The sequence below is a fragment of the Aotus nancymaae genome, unplaced genomic scaffold, assembly GCF_030222135.1.
Source record: "Aotus nancymaae isolate 86718 unplaced genomic scaffold, 86718_ANA_hifiasm-v0.15.2.pri h1tg000012l, whole genome shotgun sequence".
NCBI lineage: Eukaryota > Metazoa > Chordata > Mammalia > Primates > Aotidae > Aotus > Aotus nancymaae.
In genome coordinates this window covers 34,371,704-34,392,158 of record NW_026988423.1, presented here as the reverse complement: position 1 = coordinate 34,392,158, position 20,455 = coordinate 34,371,704, and the positions used below count along the sequence as shown (strand labels likewise).

Here is a 20,455-nt window from a genome sequence, read left to right as displayed (position 1 = left end):
ACCAGAGCCTAGCATAGACTACACCTGAGCATTTGTGCAGTCAGCGAGCCAAGCTAAAAGAAATAAAACAACTCAAATTCCTCTATAGGAAGGACACAACATCTCTTCTGTGGTGTCCCTGCTAAAAATACATATCCTGAATCTAACCATGAAGAAACATCAGACAAACTTAAATTGAGGAACATTCTGAAAAATAAATGGCCTGTGCATTTCACAAATGTCAAGGTCATGGCAGACAGACCAAGAAAGAGCAGGGAAACATTTGGGATTGAAGGAGGCTGAAGGGCAGGACAACTCAGCGTGCTTTGTGCAATACCAGATTGCATTCCAGGCCAGGAGAAAGAATGTTGTATTCTTTCAAGGACATTCATTAGAGTTGACAATACTTGAATAAGTTCTGTGAATTAGGTAATAGTACTGTTTCAGTGTCAACATCATCATTTTGATAATAGTACTGTGGTTATAAGAAAATCTTCTTGGCCGGGCGCAGTGGCTCACACCTGTAATCCCAGCACTTTGGGAGGCCAAGGCAGACGGATCACCTGAGGTCAGGAGTTCAAGACCAGCCTGGCCAACATGGTGAAACCCCATCCCTACTAAAAATGCAAAAAATTAGCCAGGTGTGGTGATGAGTGCCTAAAATCCCAGCTACTTGGTAGGCTGAGGCAGGAGAGTTGCTTGACCCTGGGAGGTAGAGGTTGCGTGAGCCGAGATCACACCATTACACTCCAGCCTGGGTGACAGAGTGACTCCATCTAAAAAAAAAAAGGAAAAGCTTTTTTGTTTTTAGGAATTAGGCACTTTGGAATTTAGGAGTAAAGGGGCATTGTGTTGGCAACTTACTCTCAAATGGTTCAGGTGAAAAAAAGAGAAAAAAGGGGGAATAATAAAGTAAACATGGCAAAATATTAACATTCAGGGAATTTGAGTGAAGATATACAGAAATTCTTTGTACTATTTTGATAACTTTTATGTCTGAAGTTATTTCAAAATAAACAACTTTAAAAAAAGATTCCTACACAGAACATGTTTTGACTTATTTTATTTATTTATTTATTTATTTATTTATTTATTTTTTAAAGCAGGGTCTCTCTGTGTTGCCCTAGCTGGCTTTGAATTCCTGAGCTCAAGGGATCCTCTGCCTCAGTCTGTTGAGCAGCTGAGACCACAGCTGTCCATGACCATGACTGGCTCTGATTTTGTAATTACTGAGCCTTTTATGTCCTTTATACAGTTTTTTAGTTTTCTTCATATAGATCTTTAGATGATTGGTAACAACTAACTTACTTACTTTCTCTTTCCTTCCTTCCTTCCTTCCTTCCTTTGCTTTCTTTCTTTCTTTCTTTCTCTTTCCTCTCTCTCTCTTTCTTTCTTCCATTTTTTTTTCTGAGACAGAGTCTCACTCTATCACCCATGCTGGAGTGCAGTGGCGCGATCATCTCGGCTCACTGTAACCTCCACCTCCCAGGCTCAAGCGATCCTTTTACCTCAGACTCCCAGCTACTCGAGTAGCTGGGGCCACAGGTGCACACCACCACACCTGGCTAATTTTTGTATTTTTGGTAGAGATGGTATTTCACCATTTAGCCCAGGCTGATCTTGTACTCCTGGCCTCAAGTGATCCGTCCTCCTTGGCCTCCCAAAGTGCTGGGATTGCGGGTGTGAGCCACTGTGCCCAGCCTATTCCTTTCTTAATACTTTTTGTTTCTTTAAATAATGGCTTGATTGAGATATAATTTACACAGCATATGAAACTCACCCTGAATATCTTTGTGTATATTTTGAAATACTACTGGTATATGAGGAAGGTATGCTTTAAAAAAAATCAACTTTATTAGGGTATAATTTAAATGTAATAAAATTCACATATCTTAATTTAATAGGTTGATGACTTTTCACACACATATTCCTTATGTAATCACTACCCCAATTCAGATACGAGATACAGGATATTCCCATTTCTCCATGAAGTTCCTTTGTGCTCCTTTCTTTTTACATTCACCTGTTGGACGTGGCATTCTTTCAAGTCCCCCCAAATGGGGATTGGAAGAGTAGGGTGCATGCAGGGTGAATGAGTGTGGTGGGGGCGCTGTAGGGTGGGGATGAGAATGATAATATTGAGGCGAAGCAGGACCAGGCACCTGGATGGCTCAGAAGAGGGACATGGCATCCTCTGTTTTCCAGAGATGGGCACAGACTTTGGAAGTTTGTGTACCTTCTCTTTTTCTTCTTTGGTCTTTATTCTGGTGTTGTGGGTGCTGCCCTGTTAACACAGCAAATGTCAAGTGGACTTTTAAAATGCCAACATTTTATCATCAAAAGGAAAGACTGACTACCTTAAGAAGCCTATTTTGGGAAGGAATAAGGCTTTAACATGCAGATATCGTGCATGTTGAAGTTTAGTAAGGCTTTTGATTCAGCCGCTAATCACCCCAGCACTGACCATGTGAGAAAAAAAAAAATGTTTTTGCATTCACCAGATTTTTTACACAGAAAATGTAGCTCCCTCCACTTGCCACTTTTCCCTCATCTTGAGACTTATTATTTAGCTGTTCATTCTGAGTAAAGGTGGTATGGGAAGTTAGTGTCCACAAGGAAAGAGCCTGCATTTGGCATCTGAGAAACTCATTCTCCTCATGAGAACTAAGATCACCTTCAGTATTTTTAATGAGGATTTCATTATACAAACATACACATATATGTATACACAAATGTACATGCAAAATATATAATTTTATAATATATATATACACACACACACCCCAATAAGTGTTTAGAACATAGCAAGCATGTAATACATTATATCATTACTATTATTATTACTTTTTGAGATGGAGTCTCACTCTGTCACCCCAGGTTGGAGTGTAGTGGCTCGATCTTGGCTCACTGCAAACTCCACCTCCCGGTTCAAGTGATTCCCCTGCCTCAGTCTCCCAAGTAGCTGGGATTACAGGTGCCCACCACCATACTTGGCTAATTTTTTTTGTATTTTTAGTAGAGACGAGGTTTCACCGTGTTGGTCAGGCTGGTCTTGAACTCCTGACCTCATGATCCACCTGCCTCGGCCTCCCAAAGCCCTGGGATTACAGGTGTGAGCCACTGTACCTGGCCTGTTGTTATTTTTTTTAATTTCTTCTTTTTTTTTTTTAATAGACATGGGGTCTCACCATGTTGACCAGACTGGTCTCAAACTCCTGGCCTCAAGCGATCCTCTTATTTCTGCCTCCCAATGAGCTGGGATTGGGTGAGTGTGATAGCTCATGCCTATGATCCCAGCACTTTGGGAGGCCAAGGCAGGCAGATCACTTGAGCTTAGGAGTCTGAGACCAGCCTGGCCAATGTGGTAAAACCACGTCTCTACCAAAAATACAAAAAATTAGCTGGGCATGGTTGCTCGTGCCTGTAGTCCCAGCTGCTTGGAAGGCTGAGGCAGAATAATCGATTGAACCTGGGAGGCAGAGGTTGCAGTGAGCCTAGATCTTGCCACTGTACTCCAGCCTGGTGACAGAGTGAGACTCCATCTCGAAAACGAAAACAACCTGCTTCCCCCAAAACACCCAAAGAGCTGTGATTACAGGCTTGAGTCACTACCTGACCTATATTGTTATTACAAATAATTTCTTCATTTTTACGTTTTTTTGCCCAGGTGTGTTGCTTTTTGACAAAGCTTTCTTTTACTCTTTGTGATTGAAAGTGTAATCTATTAAAATGTATTTATCTACTGAAAGTCTTTGTTCCTTTTCTGTGTTTTCTCAGGCACACTGCAGACAGAGCTTTCTGTCCTTCATGAACCCATGTGTGGTAGACAGATGACTGGCCTCCACCTGGTGCTGCTCTAGGTGTGCCAGACGTGGAGCTGTCCAGCTGGGAGAAGATGGATTCCAAAGATGAAAGCTCACATGTGTGGCCTTCGCCTGCAGACCATGAACAGAATACCACACAGGTGAAGACTGGTCTTTTCCAGCTTGGTATCAACAGATTTTCAGCTGGACATAGTTTGCTACAGTAAAGAAATACAGCTACTACCTAGTAATGAATAGTTGGGAGGAGCCGACATGAAGCACTCGTACACAAGGAATAGGGACTGTTTCGGCACCTTGAATGTTCCGTTGACATGGCTCACTATGAGTTTGGAGAGCTGGACCACCACCTACAGGCTTCTCTGCCTTGTCTGCAATTTACAAAAATTTTACAAAACTCTGTTCTACAACCCTGCTTTATTTATGTTATTGGTGCTGAAAACCCCAAACTATAGTTTGTTTCTTTTTTTTCTGTCTTCCTTTTTTTAAACGGAGTTTCGCTCTTGTTGCCCAGGCTGGAGTGCAATGGCGCGATCTCAGCTCACCGCAACCTCCACCTCCCGGGTTCAAGTGATTCTCTGGCCTCAGCCTCCCGAGTAGCTGGGATTACAAGCATGTGCCACCACTCCTGTCTAATTTGGTATTTTTAGTAGAGACAGAGTTTCTACATGTTGGTCAGGCTGATCTCGGCCTCCCAAAGCGCTGGGAGCACAGGCATGAGCCACTGCACCCAGCCTGTTTCTTTTATGTTATCCATAGGATCTTTTGTGTGTAATGAGTACAGGTATGTCTGTAAAGTGAGTGGCCTTTTCTTTTCTTTTTAAATTCAGAATGTAAACCTCTAAGTGAAAGTTGTTCCATTATGAGTCGGCCGTTTTAGAGGTTAGTCACTTAATCAAATGCTGCTGTCATCGATGATCGCTGCCTTTTAGGTTGCTGCTAGAACCAGCCACGTTATTTTGACTGTTCTTAGCGAAGGCAAATCCCTGCATTTTTGGTATGGAATTGAATTTTGGGATGATTAGCAGTCATACGGAGCCATGTTTTATATGTGACTGAGTATAATACTTAATTTTTAAACATTAAATATACAAATTTAATGTTTTATTAGATTATATAACCACAGTATTAGTGTCAAAATCAAGAAGTTACATTGAAACATTTAAGTATGCAGATTCTATTTAATTTAAGCAATATAATAATACAATAAATAAAATTGGTCATCTGCTATGATTAAAAAGTCTCAGTATGGGCCGAATATGGTGGCCCATGCCTTTCCCCGAAGTTTGGGAGGCCAAGGCAGGACGATCGATTCAGGCGAGGAGTTCGAGACCACCTTGGGCAACAGAGCGAGGTCCTGATTGTAGACAGACACACACACACACACACACACACACACACACAAACACACACACACACACACACACACGTGCACAGTCATAGCTCCAGGAAGTGGCGGCTGCAGTGAACCATTAACTGCACCACTACACTCTAGCCTGGGTGACAGAATGAAGCCCTGTCTCTAAAAATAAAAATAAGTAAAGTCTTAGTCTGATTGCTTAAAAATAAAAAAGTTCCACAGATATTTTCAGCAGAGTAAATGAGAATTTTGTTTTGTTTCCCCTGGAAACCATTTTGAGGCCACTTCCTTGCAGCTGTGTATTTTGGTATATTTTGTTTATAAACGAAATTGTAGTTCTTCAAAAAGCAAAACAAAAGAAAATCTGCTTGTGACGCTGCATGACCAGGGCCCTGTCTGTGGGTAACGAGATAGTAGATAGCCAAGGTCAGGGTCCCTGTGGCACTGCTTCCTCCCAAATGGTTCCTCTGCCAACCGGGAACTCTGATTTAATGAGTGATGAAGACCAAGCAGAAAAGCTTGGATAGCTTGTCTGAAGGAAACATGTTTTCCCTTCTTAAGCACTGAAACTAGTTCGAGGCTTTGATGTTAATGAACAAATCTAAAGTCACAAAATTGTCTTATAGCAATTAAGACTGCTCAGATATGAGCGTAATTTTTCTAATGGACAAACTTTATTTTCTTGGACAAATCAAATTTATGTAGAAGCCAGACTAATCATTTAGTGTAGACGTGGATGTTTGTTGTATTTCTGTGGTGTTTGATTACATTTTGCCTCTTAGGTTTCCTTCCGGGGATTAAATTAGTACATATTATCTTTGGGATCTACTATCCTTCACTGGGGAAAACTGACATAAAGAAGTCAGGCCCAAAGCCAAGGCAGTATAAGAGCAAGGATTCCACTCTAAGAGTGTCTGACTTCGACAGCAACACATAAATTATTCTTCTCCCAAATGTGTGCTTTGGCCATCTGCTTCCAGACCTTCAATAGCAGACATCAGGCCATGTGCCAAGCTCAAGCCTTCAGTAATTCAGTCCTCCAAAGTTGACCACTCAGAAAATATTTTACAAAACTCGCTATCTGTTTTAGTTCCTTAAGTCTTGGGAGAAAATTATTTACCCCAGTGACAGCTGAAATAGTTGTCCAGAACCCCTTAAAAGTACTTACGTGTCTTCACCTACCTGGCAAGGAAGAGTTCTAATCCGTTCATTGATTCAGCAAGCATTTGCTGATATACCTCCAGTATGTCCTTTGTGTACAGAACAACTTGCAGGAAAGAAAGTGACCTTATTTATTTATTTTTTGAGACGGAGTTTCACTCTTGTCACCCAGGCTGGAGTGCAATGGCGCGATCTCAGCTCACTGCAACCTCCGCTTCCTGGGTTCAAGCAATTCTCGTCTCAGTCTCCCGAGTAACTGGGATTACAGGCGCCTGCCATCATGCCTGGCTAATTTTTACATTTGTTTAGTACAGACGGAGTTTCACCATGTTGGCCAAGCTGGTCCTAAACTCCTGACCTCAGATAATCCACCTGCCTTGGCCTCCCAAAGTCCTGGGATTATAGGCATGAACCACCATGCCTGGCCAAAAGTGACTTTATTTTAATGTGTTCACTGAAAGGCACTATTAGTTATAAAGTACAATTCTTATGATGTGTTGAGAGCAATTGGCTTTTGAGTCTTGACATATTTTTTCACATCACAAAGTAATTTGTATTTTTTATTCTGGTAGTGTTGTCAAGCAGGAATCTTCAGTGTCATTTCCAGGATCAATTAACCACACCCTTATTACTCCTCAAAAGAGTTATCTGCATTGGACATTTGAGGCAAAGGGGAATATAAGTCGGTTGCCTAACATTTAGTAGTAAATTAATGACAAGGTCTTTGGGTCCTCCTCTAGTCACCAGCTCACTGAACACGAAGGTGTATCCATCCCCGTTCTCCTTTCATTAGGGATTAGAAGCCCGGTGTGCTTGTTGATCACTTACCTTGTGAGACTGACTTGGTTCTACGTCCTTGCCTGCTTTTTACACCAGGTGCACTTTGTTCCGGACACTGGAACGGTGGCTCAGATCGTCTACACTGATGACCAGGTTCGCCCACCCCAGCAGGTGGTGTACACGGCAGATGGTGCCTCCTACACATCAGTGGATGGTCCAGAGCACACGCTGGTGTACATCCACCCGGTGGAAGCCGCGCAGGCATGTGAAAGATTATTTGTTTATAATTTGTTAAGTAACTAATTTGCCAGTTTCTTGTGTTTACTTTCTATCAGTCATTGTGCTAGGTACTGGTGTGCAGAACATATTCAGATAAGATTTGTGCTCTCAAGGAGCTTGTAACCCCAGCTTGGCAGAGGAAGATGTGATTTATGTCTCCACACGAAATGCAATAAGGAGTTAGAGCATGGGTTTGCATATAGCTCTTCTCTCCGGTGACTGTTGACTAGGTTATGAGTTTGTTATTATACCTAATAATCAAGAACCAGGCCAAAAAAAAAAAAAAAAAAAAAAGAACCAGGCCAAAATGGTTTGATTCTTTCAACTAAATGTGTAAGAAAGGGTCCTGCTAAGCTCATTAAGTACCACTTCTTAGTAACTTACTGATTTGCAAGCCTGTAATGGAAGCAAAGGTGTTTACTGGTAAAAGCCTTGCAATTACATCTGCTTTTATTTTTTGCCAGTGACTTGCAGTATAGCTTCCAAATGAGTGACACCAATATCCCCCAACATGTAAATGTTAATTTACGTTATTAGCACTTTACAACGTATAAAGTACTTTGAAACGTATATCTTTACATCTATACTTTTATAGTAGCATTTTGGTAATAAAAATTTGCCCTCATTTGATATTTCATAAAGAGGCTCAGCTCACTCCCAAAAAGAAGTAAGGCCTGCCTAATCAGTGCCTTTCAAATCTACATATAGAATCACTGAATACTTAGTGATACTTTTGGAATATCTCTGCTTAAGTTTTAGTCCCCTGCCTATATTGAAATAAGATTAGTTTATGTAAGAATGTCCTTTGACCAACTTTTTAGTTTGTTGCAATGTTACTAAATGTCTAAATTTGGATAATTTTTATTTTATGTACTTATTTTTTTGAGACAGAGTATTGCTGTGTCTCCTAGGCTGGAGTGCAGTACTGCAATCTCAGCTCACTGCAGCCTCTACCTCCTGGGTTCAAGTGATTCTCCTGTCTCAGCCTCCCAAGCAGCTGGGACTACAGGCACCCACCACCACAACCAGCTAATTTTTGTATTTTTAATAGAGATGGGATTTTGCCATGTTGGCCAGACTGGTCTCGAACTCCTGACCTCAGGCGATCCTCCTGCCTTGGCCTCCCAAAGTGCTGGGATTACAGGCATGAGTCACCGCACCTGGCCAGATTTTTAAAAACTTTAGAAGAAAGGACATTTTTCTGGATTAGCGATATTAATTAACTGTGGTGCCCTGGCTATAATAGTTTTGAAGAATTTTCTCTAGTTAGCTTTGCTGCATCATGACCCAACTTACTGCATCTTTATGATGATTAGTATTTTTCTTTTAATTATGACTTTACTGACTATCCAAAAAAGAACCCATGGAACATTCAGTTCAATTTATTTTCCTTCTCTTCTGATAACAAACATGCACTTACATTTGAAATAGCCGTAATCCTTGGGTATGTAATCCTCTTCTGTATGCCTGTCTCTCTCCATCATTTTCCATTTAATCACAAGTCTACTCCTGTGAGTAGTGTTATGTGTGAACGTGTGAACCCTTGTTCATGTCATGTCTCTTTTGTTTTCATGAGATGCCTTTTTAACTGTGACATTCAACCCCAAGAGGGGCTTTGCTTCAGAGTAAAATTGTGAAGTAGGTTAGCCATTGGGATCGTTAGTTTATACAGTCTCTTTGGAGCCATCTGAATGAAAGGTTTTCACTAAATTTAAGATTACTATCTTTATTTTCTTTATTAAAGAAAGATTGTTACTAGCTAAAATGGGAGTTAACTTTTCTAAAAATTGGTACTTAGCAGTAGGATAATCTTTCTGTGTAGGCAGGCGAGCTAAAGATCTACTGATAATTTTTTTTTTTTTTTTTTTTTTTTAGACTCTGTTTACAGACCCAGGCCAGGTAGCTTACGTCCAACAGGATGCTACAGCTCAGCAGGTAATGAATTGCCTTTTTGCTTGTTTGGGGATAACTCTATGAATGCCACTGTGCCTGGAATGTCCCTATCCCTTTGCACTGCGCCATCTCTGGGTGTTTGTTTCTTATGTACTAAGAATGTTCTCCAGCTCCTTTAATGAAAACAAAACAACAGGTAACATAACATAATACTAACCTACTTCAGTAAGTTTATATTGGAATAATCTGGTAGCAGAAAGTGATTTATCAGAGAAATTTTTAAAAATAAGAATATAAACAGGGTATTGGTTCAAGTACCAAAGAATAATCATGAGGTTTAAAAGTGTCTCTTTTTTTTTGAAATTGGGATAGTTTTTGTACTTGCTCTATTTTTAAATGCTGAAAAAAATCCTGCTTAAATTACATATAAATTTGGTCCAATTTTCCTCATGCCAGCTTCTGAAAAGTTGAGTTCTTCTTGATTTTCTTTTAAAACACTTCTTTCCCATTACCTTCATTCCTAATATATTCCATTTGGCTTTGACGACTTCCTCCTTATTTTCTGCAAGAATGTGAAAGTGATAAAGAAGCTGAGCACAGAGGCTTACGCCTGTAATCCCAGCACTTTGGAAGGCTCAGGTGGAAGAATTGTTTGAGACCAGACTGGGCAACATAGTGAGAACCCATCTCTGTAAAAATGTAAAAATTAGCCTCTGCACTCCTGTGGTCCCAGGTACTTAGGAGGCTGAAGTGGGAGGATCCCTTAAACCCAGAAGTTTGAGGCTGCAGTGAGCTTTGATTGCACCACTGCACTTCAGTGTGGGTGGCAGAGTAAGACCCTGTCTTAAAAAACCAAATAGGTTTACTTTCATGTCAGGTAATGTGACTGTAATTTGTCTGTATTACTGAGTGCCATGACTTATTAATAATTAAATTATTCTCATTAAGAAGCATTTTCTGGCTGGGCGTGGTGGCTCACGAGTGTAATCCCAGCACTTTCTGAGGCTGAGGCAGACAGAACACTTGAGGTCAGGTGTTCGAGACCAGTCTGGCCAACATGAAACCCTGTCTCTACTAAAAATACAAAAAATTAGCCAGGTGTGGTGGCAGGTGCCTGTAATCCTAGCTACTTGGGAGGCTGAGGCACAAGAATCACTTGAACCTGAGAGATGGAAGTTGTAGTGAGCCAAGATCATGCCACTGCACTCCAGCCTGGGTGATAGAGTGAGACTCTGTCTCAAAAATATAAATGTAAGTTAAATTTTAAAAGAAGCACTTTCTGCTTTTTTATTTCTTGGTAGAAGATTTGTATGCTTCTATTTTAAAATTTAGAAAATGAACACTAGTTATATTAATATCATCTGAAATATAGAGAGGGTTGTTAGGAGCCTTTGTTATATAAGTCGGGGTTCAATTCATTCATAACTGGCAGTGAACTGCAATATAGTGGGGTCTTTGAACTTAAATGAGAATTGTTCTTTATTTTAGGAATTTTTTGTAATAATTAGGTATATTCTTGACCAAAACCAACCTTATTTCTGTAAATATTCATTGATTCTATCAAGTAAACAATGGATCATATATATATGGATTATATATATATAATCCTGTATTACTGAGTGCCATGACTGATTAATAATTAAATATATATTAAATTAAATATATATATTAGGATATACTATTATATATATTCTTCATTTATTATTTTACATGTAGATTACTTCCTTTTTTTTTTTTTTGCTACTATAGAAAACGCTGTCATGGATATTGTATCAGATTATTTCCTTGGAATAAATACCCCAAAGATAAATGGTAGAGACAGAGGTATTTATATTTTAAGTTAAGAACCAAGCTTTTTGTAAAAGTGAAAAAAGATACAAATATAAAAATCAAACCAATGAAATAAAAACCCGGAATCCTAAATTTGAATTGGAGTATGAATATGGACTTGCAATACGCTTTCTCTTAAAAAACGTGTTTTCTGGCCAGGCTCCTGTCATCCCAGCACTTTGGGAGGCCAAGGTGGGTGGATCACCTGAGGTCAGGAGTTCAAGACTAGCCTGGCCAGCATGGTAAAACCCTGTCTCTACTAAAAAAAAAAAAAATACAAAAATTAGCCAGGCATGGTGGCACATGCCTGTAATCCCAGCTACTCTGGAGGCTGAGTTGGGAGAATCACTTGAGCCTGGGAGGCAGAGGTTGCATTGAGCTGAGATTGTGCCACTGCACTCCAGCCTGGGTGACAGAGAAAGACTCTGTCTCAAAAAAAACAAAAGACAGGCTGGGTGTGGTGGCTCATGCCTGTAATCCCAGCACTTTGGGAAGCCAAGGCAGGTGGATCACCTGAGGTCAGGAGTTCGAGACCATCCTGGCCAATATGGTGAAACCCCCATCTCTACTAAATGTATAAAAATTAGCCGGGTGTAGTGGCTCATGCCTATAATCCCAGCTACTTGGGATGCTGAGGCAGGAGAATCGCTTGAACCCAGGAGGTGGAGGTTGCAGTGAGCTGACATCAGGCCACTGTACTTCAGCCTGGGCAACAGAGCAAGACTGTGTCTCAAAAACAAAACAAAAAATGAAAAAAAAAACCCTTGTGTTTTCTAGTTCTGGCCATTGAAGTAGTTTAGACACAGTGATCAACCCAGTAGCAGTGAGTATCCCTAATGCTACGATGTGCTCTCTTAAATACAATTCACCAGCAAAAGGAATTAGGGCTTCTTGGAGAAATGGCAGATTCTAGCTTCGGGGCAGGGAATGTACCAGTGAACTTGGAGCATCGTGTCTTCTTTGAATGCAGGGCTGCTATCAAAAACTTCTGGTTTCCTATGGCAAGGACTTGAAGGGGCCAAAATGGGTCAAATTGACTTGTAAAAAAGGATAACATCTGCACTAGATTGAAGTACTTACATATATGTAGTCTACAAGTTCATACTGATGCTAAAAGAAGTAACTCATTGGTCACTTTTTAAGGATGCTAGAATTTACCATATTATTCTAAAAACTGGTAAATGGAGAAAAAGAATCCTGCCTTTCTTCTTGAAGGTACTCAGGTAACCAATTACTTGCTGAGGGAATTTTCATTATAGAAACATTCTTACTAATAAATGAAAAGGGGATGATTGACTTAGAATATCACCATTTTGCAGCCCCTAATGACACAACCTAGGCAACGATTATCAACGGTAGTCTGAAACCGTCAGGAGAAAGCTAGGGCATGGTATAATGGATAGATCTGAGTGTTAACAACTTAATCCTCTGACCAATCTTAATGTCACCAAGGAGAGACGGCCATTCATGCCTCCTGGTATTATCTACTTCCTATTGCATTATACCACATATGAAGTATTCTTCCCAAAAAAAAACGGAATCTGATTGTCTAGATTCAAGTACCAGCTAGGAAGCATAGTAGACAAAATGGAACAAATTAAAAGATACACACAAATGCAGACAGCAAAACCACCCTGCGGGAGACTCTCTAGGACAAATGGTTTGGTTTCTTTTACCAATAAATTGCAAGGGAAAAGAAGAGGAAGGGGAGCTTACGTATTAAAGGAGACGTCAGAGGCATATCAGTTAGATGCAATATGTGGACCTCGTTTGGATCCTGATTTGAACAAGCCAACTGTAAAGCAATATATGAGGCAATTGGGGAAATCATAACACTAAGTCAATATTTGATCGATTAAGAAATGACAGCCAGGTGCAGTAGATCGTGCCTGAATTCCATCACTTTGGGAGACTGAGGCAGGCGGATCACCTGAGGTCAGGAACTGGAGACCAGCCTGGCCAACATGGTAAAACCCCATCTCTACTAAAAGTAAAAAATTAGCCGGGCATGGTGGTGGGCACCTGTAATCCTAGCTATTCAGAAGGTTGAGGCAGGAGAATCGATTGAACCTGGCAGGCGGAGGTTGCAGTGAGCCAAGATCACGCCATTGCACTCCAGCCTGGGGAACAAGAATGTGACTCCGTCTCAGAGGAAAAAAAAAAAAAAAGACTAATTTTTTAGGTGTGATAAGATAAGCAATCTAAAAGTCATTTCATTTTAGAGATGAAAACATATAATGTCTTGGTTTTGCTTCAAAATAATCCAGTGAGGGAGAAATAAGGTGGGAGATTAGTTGAAATAGGATTGGCCATGAATTGGCCAGGCACGGTGAATTACATCTATAATCCCAGCACGTTGTGAGCCCCGAGACAGGAGGACCACTTGAACCCAGGAACCCAGGAGTTAAAGACAAGCATGAAGCTGAGCTGGTTTTATAAAAAAGAAAAAAAAAAGGCCAGTCTAGGCAACATAGTGAGACCTCTGTCTCTACAAAAACTTAAAAAATTAGCCAGGCATGGTGGCATGTGTCTGTAATCCCAGCTACTCGGGAGGCTGAGGTGGGAGGATCACTTGCACCTGGGAGGTTGAGGCTGCAGTGAGCTATGATTAAGCCACTCTGCACTCCAAACAGACACTTGTCTTTAAAAAAAAAAAAAAAAAAAAGTTGATTAGCCATGAGTTAATTGTTGAGCTGAGTTATGGATACATGAGGTTTATTATACTATTCTATTTGATATTTGTTTGAAATTATTTTGAGAATTGATTTTCTTAATTGCTTTTCAGACACTGAAAATACTTGTATTCCTGCCAACAGTGTAGTGTACAAGAGTGCCCCATTTCCACACACTCTTGCCACACTGAGTATTTGCATTCTTTTCAAATTTTGCCAATCTGATAGACAAATTTTTGTTGTGTTAATATTAAGGGATAGTTTTAATTAGAGGTTTCATTGCCATTTGCACTTCAAAGAGCCCTTCATCTTTTCCAATCTCCAAAAGCAATCTGCTTGTTTCATGTTTTGTTCAAAAGGAAAGTTGTACTCAGCTCCACGAACCCTGACGTTACAAGGCAGTGTTAACTATTGGCTTAGCATCTTTCTTCATGGCAGTTTTCTTTCAACCAGCACAGTTTTTATTTCTGGTTATAGCATCTCAGCGTTTGTCAGTTTATTTGGTGACCTGGATAAATTCTGGATAGAAAGTTAGGTTGAGGGTTTAACACAGATGATGGTTGTTTTTTTGGTTTTTTGGTTTTTTGGTTGTTTCTTTCTTAGCCAAAAGGTTCCTATTATATTTTCAGTTGTTTTTACTGGGGGCAAAACGTGCTTGAAGCCTTTTTCATGTACGCATTCCCTCGTCCTTAACAAAGGCATCAGTGGTCTCCAGGCATAGTCTCCTCTTTGTTTTTGAAAACGAACATGTGTGACTCCCCACACACTGAGAAGAAAATATGCTGCACTGATAATTGGTCTCAGTAGGAATCAAGAAGCATTCTGTTGTGTGCGCTGCTGTCCAGAGACATTTCATCTTTCACCTCTCAAATAAATTGTATCCTGAAATGCATTATGTCCTTTCAGAAATAATTACAGAGAGTGGTATTAAGTGGGAAGGAGAAAGTATACCATAAGTTTATAGATCTCTTTTTCTTTTATTGTGTTTTATTGTACGTGACAAAATGCAGAGGATTAAAATGGTTTTGTTTCGTACTCTTTTCCTCTAAGTGAAACAGACACACACTGCTTGCCAGCCTACTGCCTAGATACGACCTCAGGAGCATGTGTGGTTACCTCGTTGCCCAGGTATTCAAAGTGTGGGTGATGTTTACCTCTTCTGCTGCCCTCCTTGAATAGACTGAATTCCCTAGGGCCATTGTGATGTAGTGGAAAAAGCAGTGCAGAGTCAGAATTTAAATTTCATCTCTGCCACTTAGGAGCATTGTAATATCACCCGACCTCAAAGGAATTCAAGTATATGCCTAGCACTGAGTAAACTCCAGCGGAATTTGAATTTGTGATTCATTAAACAAATTTGTAATGCATGCCTGCTGTGTGTTAAGCTCTGTGTTGTCTAGAAATGTACAGTTCTTACCTAGAAATGATTGTCACCAGCTCTTTCTGTTCCTCTTCAACAGTAGTTTGCATGTTTCTGGTAAATATCCAAACTCTGCTTTTAGCATCAGCTCTTAAAGATAAAGGTAATGTTTAAGTGTTTCCTTTTGCCATAGTCTGTTAGGAGAGACGTCCAGCATGGGGAGGTGAAGGTTGTTGGTTTTATCTTGATGTCAGCTTTCTCAGCAGTGGCAAGCAGCCAGTCACCATGCCAAACCAGAGTCTTTGTAACAGCATCTGTTGGGAAAAAATACATCGTGGTTTCACTAGAATAACTGAATTGCTGAATCTATTCTTTCAGGTTGGCTCTGCAGAATGAATTTATGAGGAGTAGAGGTGCATATATGCTTTGGTTTGTTCAATGTATGATAACATTTATCACTGACTCTGGCATAATGCTTAAGTGCTTAGGACAAGGGCCGTTACTGTAAGCTGTACTCTGATGGGGAGCAGGAATACAGTCACTTCCTTGCAGGTTCTGGTGAGGAGGTCAAGGGGGAGGTGGCCACAGCAGCTGCACCGCCAGAAGTTCCCTGTGGAGTCCTCACCTTTACAGGGCATTTTATGCTGTTTTTATTGAAGCTGAGGCAGAAGCATCTTCCAGAATTTTGGCCTCCCATGTAAAACTTTCTAAAAGACGCTGAGTTACAGAAGTGGAATGTCAGGCAAAAGTTAAATGAACACCTGTTAAGCGTGTGGATGCGGTGTGAGATAGTCAGTTTGATGTGCTTTCTGGACTCTGAGTGTTTCAGATGTTGCGCAATGCTCGCATATTGCCAGTGCAAGTCAGGCCCTCAGTAAGCACACTCAGTACCACTGCTCTATGTAGAGTTCTTTATTATTATTATTATTTGAGAGAGGGCCTCGCTCTGTCGCCCAGGCTGGAGTGCAGTGGCCCCATCACAGCTCACTGCAGCCTCAACCTCCTGGGCTCAAACAGTTCTCCCATGTCAGTCTCCTGAGTAGCTGGGACCACAGGAGGCACGTGCCACAACTGCCCAGCTAAATTTTGTATTTTTTGTAGAGACAGGGTTTCACCATGTTGCCCAGGCTGGTCTCGAACTCCTGGGCTTAAGTGATTCTCCTACCTCAGCCTCCCAGAGTGCTGGGATTACAGGCATGAGCCATCATGCCTGGCCTCTTTTTTTTTTTTGAGATGGAGTCTCGCTCTGTCACCTAGGCTTAGGTGCAATGGTATGATCTCGGCTCACTGCAACCTCTTCCTCCTTGGTTCAAGTGATTCTCCTGCCTCAGCCTCCCGAGTAGCTGGGATTACAGGCACCTGCCACTATGCCCGGCTAATTTTTGTATTTTTAATAGAAACAGCATTTCACCATGTTAATCAGGCTGGTCTTGAACTCCTGACCTCAGATGATCCACCTCCCTCAGCCTCCCAAAGTGCTGGGATTACAGTCATGAGCCACCGAGCCTGGCCCCGGCCTCTTTTAGAGTTTGATAAGTTCCGACTGAGATGCACAGCAGGAAAAGGATGTTTTTGTGAATAGCCACAAAGACTTCTCTAGATGCCTGAATGGATTAATGTCATTTCCCAAAAGGCCAACTATCTCTCAACAAATTAATCTTCATTGAGCACCTACTTTATGCTTAGCAATCTTTTAAATTTGAAGAAGAAGTATATAATATCATGGTCCTTAAAGAACTTAGGATAATAATGAATAATACTAAGCACGTACTAAATACTACACACTCTGCTACTAGCCTTCTACACATATTGTTTCACTTGACCCTTACAACAACCTGAGGCGTGTATTACTGTGTCCATTTTACAGACAAAGAAACTGAGGTTCAGAGAAGTGTAGTAACTTGCTAAGTGGCGGGGCAAGGATTTTACTCAAAATGCCTGACTCTGAAGCCCATAGTCTACTTCCCTGAGGTGCGATTGGAGAGGCAAGATGGACTCATGTGAAAATGCATACTCATCACTAAAATAGATGGTGTTTGGCAATGGATGCAAAGCTGTAGGGATAATGTGTAAGATGTCTGGATCAAGAGTCTAAAGATCTTGGCAGATGGGAAAAACAGATAAAAGTAGTGAAAGGAAATTTACTGGAGATAAATGCAAAATCCCCCACTTAAGTAAAAATCAGCGCTTGAAGTCCTGAGGAGGGGAAAAATGGTTTAATAGCACTCTATGAGGGGAAAAGAGAACTTAGGGATTTTAGTTATCTGCAAGTTCAAGATGGGTCTGCAGGAGAACAGTGTGGCCAACGTAAACACTAATGCACCCTGATGTTGTATTAATAAAAGTATGGAATCCACTGAGAAATAAATGAAGATGACAAGATGATCAGGGAGCTGGGAGTTTCGTCATGTGAGAAATGACTAAATGAATTAGGGTATTTTGGCCTTGAAATATTTGATTCTTGTGGCAGAAGGGTTACACTTATTCTACTTACCTCCAGAGGAAAGTCCTGGGCCCCCACCAAAGTGTGGAAGATCTGGGCTTCACAGAAGTTGTCATAGAACTATTCCAGAATGATTCAGACTGCCTGGCAAGGTCATGAAGTGAAGTGTGGAAGCAGATGCTGAGTGCTGTTGTGGAGTGGGATTCTACGGTTCCAAGGGCTGCAGGAGTTGAGAGCAGAGGAGACTCAGGGAGGAATGGAGGCATCAGAGGCGGTTCATTGGGAAACTGGAATGTGCTAGGATTTAGAAGGTTGATGAGGAAACAGCATTCTAGGTGAGGAAAACAACATATGAGAAGATAAAGGGAGTGGCTTTTTTTTTTTTTTTTTTTAGCCAGAGTCTTGCTTGGTCGCCCAGCCAGGCTGGAGTACAGTGGCAAGATCTTGGCTCACTGCAACCTCCGCCTCCCGGGTTCAAGTGATTCTCCTGCCTCAGCCTCCCTAGTAGCTTGGATTACAGACAAGCGTCACCATGCCCAGCTAATTTTGTATTTTTAGTAGAAATAGGGTTTCTCCATGTTAGTCAGGCTGGTGTTGAACTCCCAACCTCAGGTGATCTGCCTGCTGCAGCCTCCCAAAGTGCTGGGATTATAGGCGTGAGCCACTGTGCCTGGCCCCAGGAGTGGCATTTTTTAAAACTTGATTTATTGAATAGGACATTTCTTGAGTATGACCTTGTGCTAATAGGGCAGGAGGAACAAGATTGAATAAAGGGAATCTAGGCCAATGTATGATCCCATAACACTTAGATTGGAGGCAGGAGAACTTTTTAAGGTACCATTTTTACTTTCTGACAGGATATTTGATAGGTTAGCATTAACTTAATACATGACCCAAACTGTGTCTTATTTGCAGGAGACTGACTTTCACATGATGAAACAAATAGGCATCTCATCTCTTTCATTCTTTTTTTTTTTTTTTTTGAAACATAGTCTTGCTTTGTTGCCCTGACTGGAGTACAGTGGCACAATCTTGGCTCACTGCAACCTCCACCTCCCAGGTTCAACCGATTCTCCTACCTCAGCCTCCCGAGTACCTGGGATTACAGGCGTGCACCACCACGCCCGGCTAACTTTTATATTTTTAGAAGAGACGCAATTTCACCATGTTGGTCAGGCTGGCCTTGAACTCCTGACCTCATGATCTGCCTGCCTCGGCCTCCCAAATGCTGGGATTATAGGCGTGAGCCACCACACCTGGTCTCTTTCATTTTTACTTAAAAACTTCAGCCTGTCTGAGCTGTTTAAAAGGAGAGCTGTCAGCTATTGAACTTTGTCAATCCTGTGTTGCACGACATGTTAATTTTAAAAGAGAATTGGCTGAGGATAGATGAACTCATTCCCCCTGCCACTGTGGTGTGGCTACTCTGGAAAGGCAAGAGGGACCCCCACCCCAGGTTTAGTTCAGAGGTGGAAGCTGACGATCTCTCATGTGCACACATTAAAATGGTCTGTTGCTTACCTATTTGAAGTCTCTGGGAGACAGGGCAGGCCTCTTGAACAGTGTGAGGGAGCAAGGAAGAGACCAGGTTTTGTTGAGTTGAAAGGGGTGGGGTCAGGATGCAGGTGGTCAGGGCCTTGCCAGTTTTGAATCTCCCACTGCTGCCAAATGAGGGAGCACCCGAGCCTTCTTAGCAGCCTGCCCAGGTGTGGGACAGAAGGGGCAGAGGAAGGGCAGAGGCTTGAAAGCTGTGAGCAGTCAGACATCAAAAATGAAGCCGGCTCCTCCTCACAGCCTGTAGATGGAAGTCATTTTTCCAAGGCCTGGTATGAAGACTAGATTCCACCCAGCCCTTGTGCCCTGTTTGTGCCACCGGCACCAGCGAACGGAAACAGGTGTCCGTGTCCGCTTACTGTGTGCCTTCATCTTTTGCCCAGGCCTCATTGCCAGTGCATAACCAGGTGCTGCCTTCAATTGAGAGTGTGGATGGGTCCGATCCTTTGGCAACTCTGCAGACCCCTCTAGGTAGACTGGAGGCGAAAGAGGAAGAGGATGAGGATGAGGACGAGGACACTGAGGAAGAAGAGGAAGAAGATGGTGAGGACACAGATCTGGATGACTGGGAGCCAGACCCGCCCCGGCCCTTTGACCCGCATGACTTATGTAAGTATGGACACTCGACTCCCCCAGAGAAGCTGTGTCCATCTTGTGCGTGTGTGTGAACATAGCTCCTGTAAACCAGGTCTTTTTGTGTGCAGCCACTGGGCTACATTCTCTGCATGCATCATCTTACCTGGCCTTCACTGCAGCCCTTTGAGGAACACTGTCGTTTGTGTTCCAATTTTACTGATGAGTAAACTGAAGCTCAGAAGATTAGGCAGCTCGCTCAGGGTCACATAGGGACAAATGAGGCATCAGGCAGCCAAGCCCAGGTCTCTCACACCAGAGCTTCAGCCACCAAACCACCATGGTAGATTTGCCCGATCCTGCTCTCTTCAGCCACTTCAGCGTTAAGAAGTTTGCCTTGCTGCTTTGCCTTTGCCATGATAACCTGTTAACAATGTTCTATCCCAGGTGGGTAGCTTTCCCAGGGCCGTGCCAATAAATTGAGGGTCAGGACTCCAGCTCAGGCAGTCTGGCCCCTCAGCAGCGCCCTTCGTCAGCTACCCCACCCTACTGCCTGCTGGGGGTTCAGATTCCACCACCAAATCATTGTTTCTTTTGATTTTCTTGCTCATATGGCAAAGTGCTTACTCACTGATTTGCATTACTAAGGCTCTTCAGAGCTTTGTGGTTTCATCCGTCCCTCTGTGTGGTGGTGGTAAAATGTGTCTGCTTCAGCTCAGTGTTCAAGCTCCACATCTAATCCCAATCCAA

General features: G+C 41.9%; 1 protein-coding gene across 2 annotated transcripts in view; it reads left to right on the top strand.

Moving 5' to 3' along the window:
• Positions 1-20,455, top strand: part of PRDM10 (PR/SET domain 10) — a 98,809-nt gene that overhangs the window by 35,076 nt on the left and 43,278 nt on the right. For both annotated transcript variants that reach the window (XM_064375583.1, XM_064375582.1), the window contains exons 2-5: positions 3,757-3,943; positions 7,198-7,362; positions 9,256-9,315; positions 19,516-19,741. In XM_064375583.1, coding sequence (XP_064231653.1) covers positions 3,875-3,943; positions 7,198-7,362; positions 9,256-9,315; positions 19,516-19,741 — 520 coding nt within the window. In that variant the 5' untranslated portion in view covers positions 3,757-3,874. The remainder of the gene's footprint in view (positions 1-3,756; positions 3,944-7,197; positions 7,363-9,255; positions 9,316-19,515; positions 19,742-20,455) is intronic.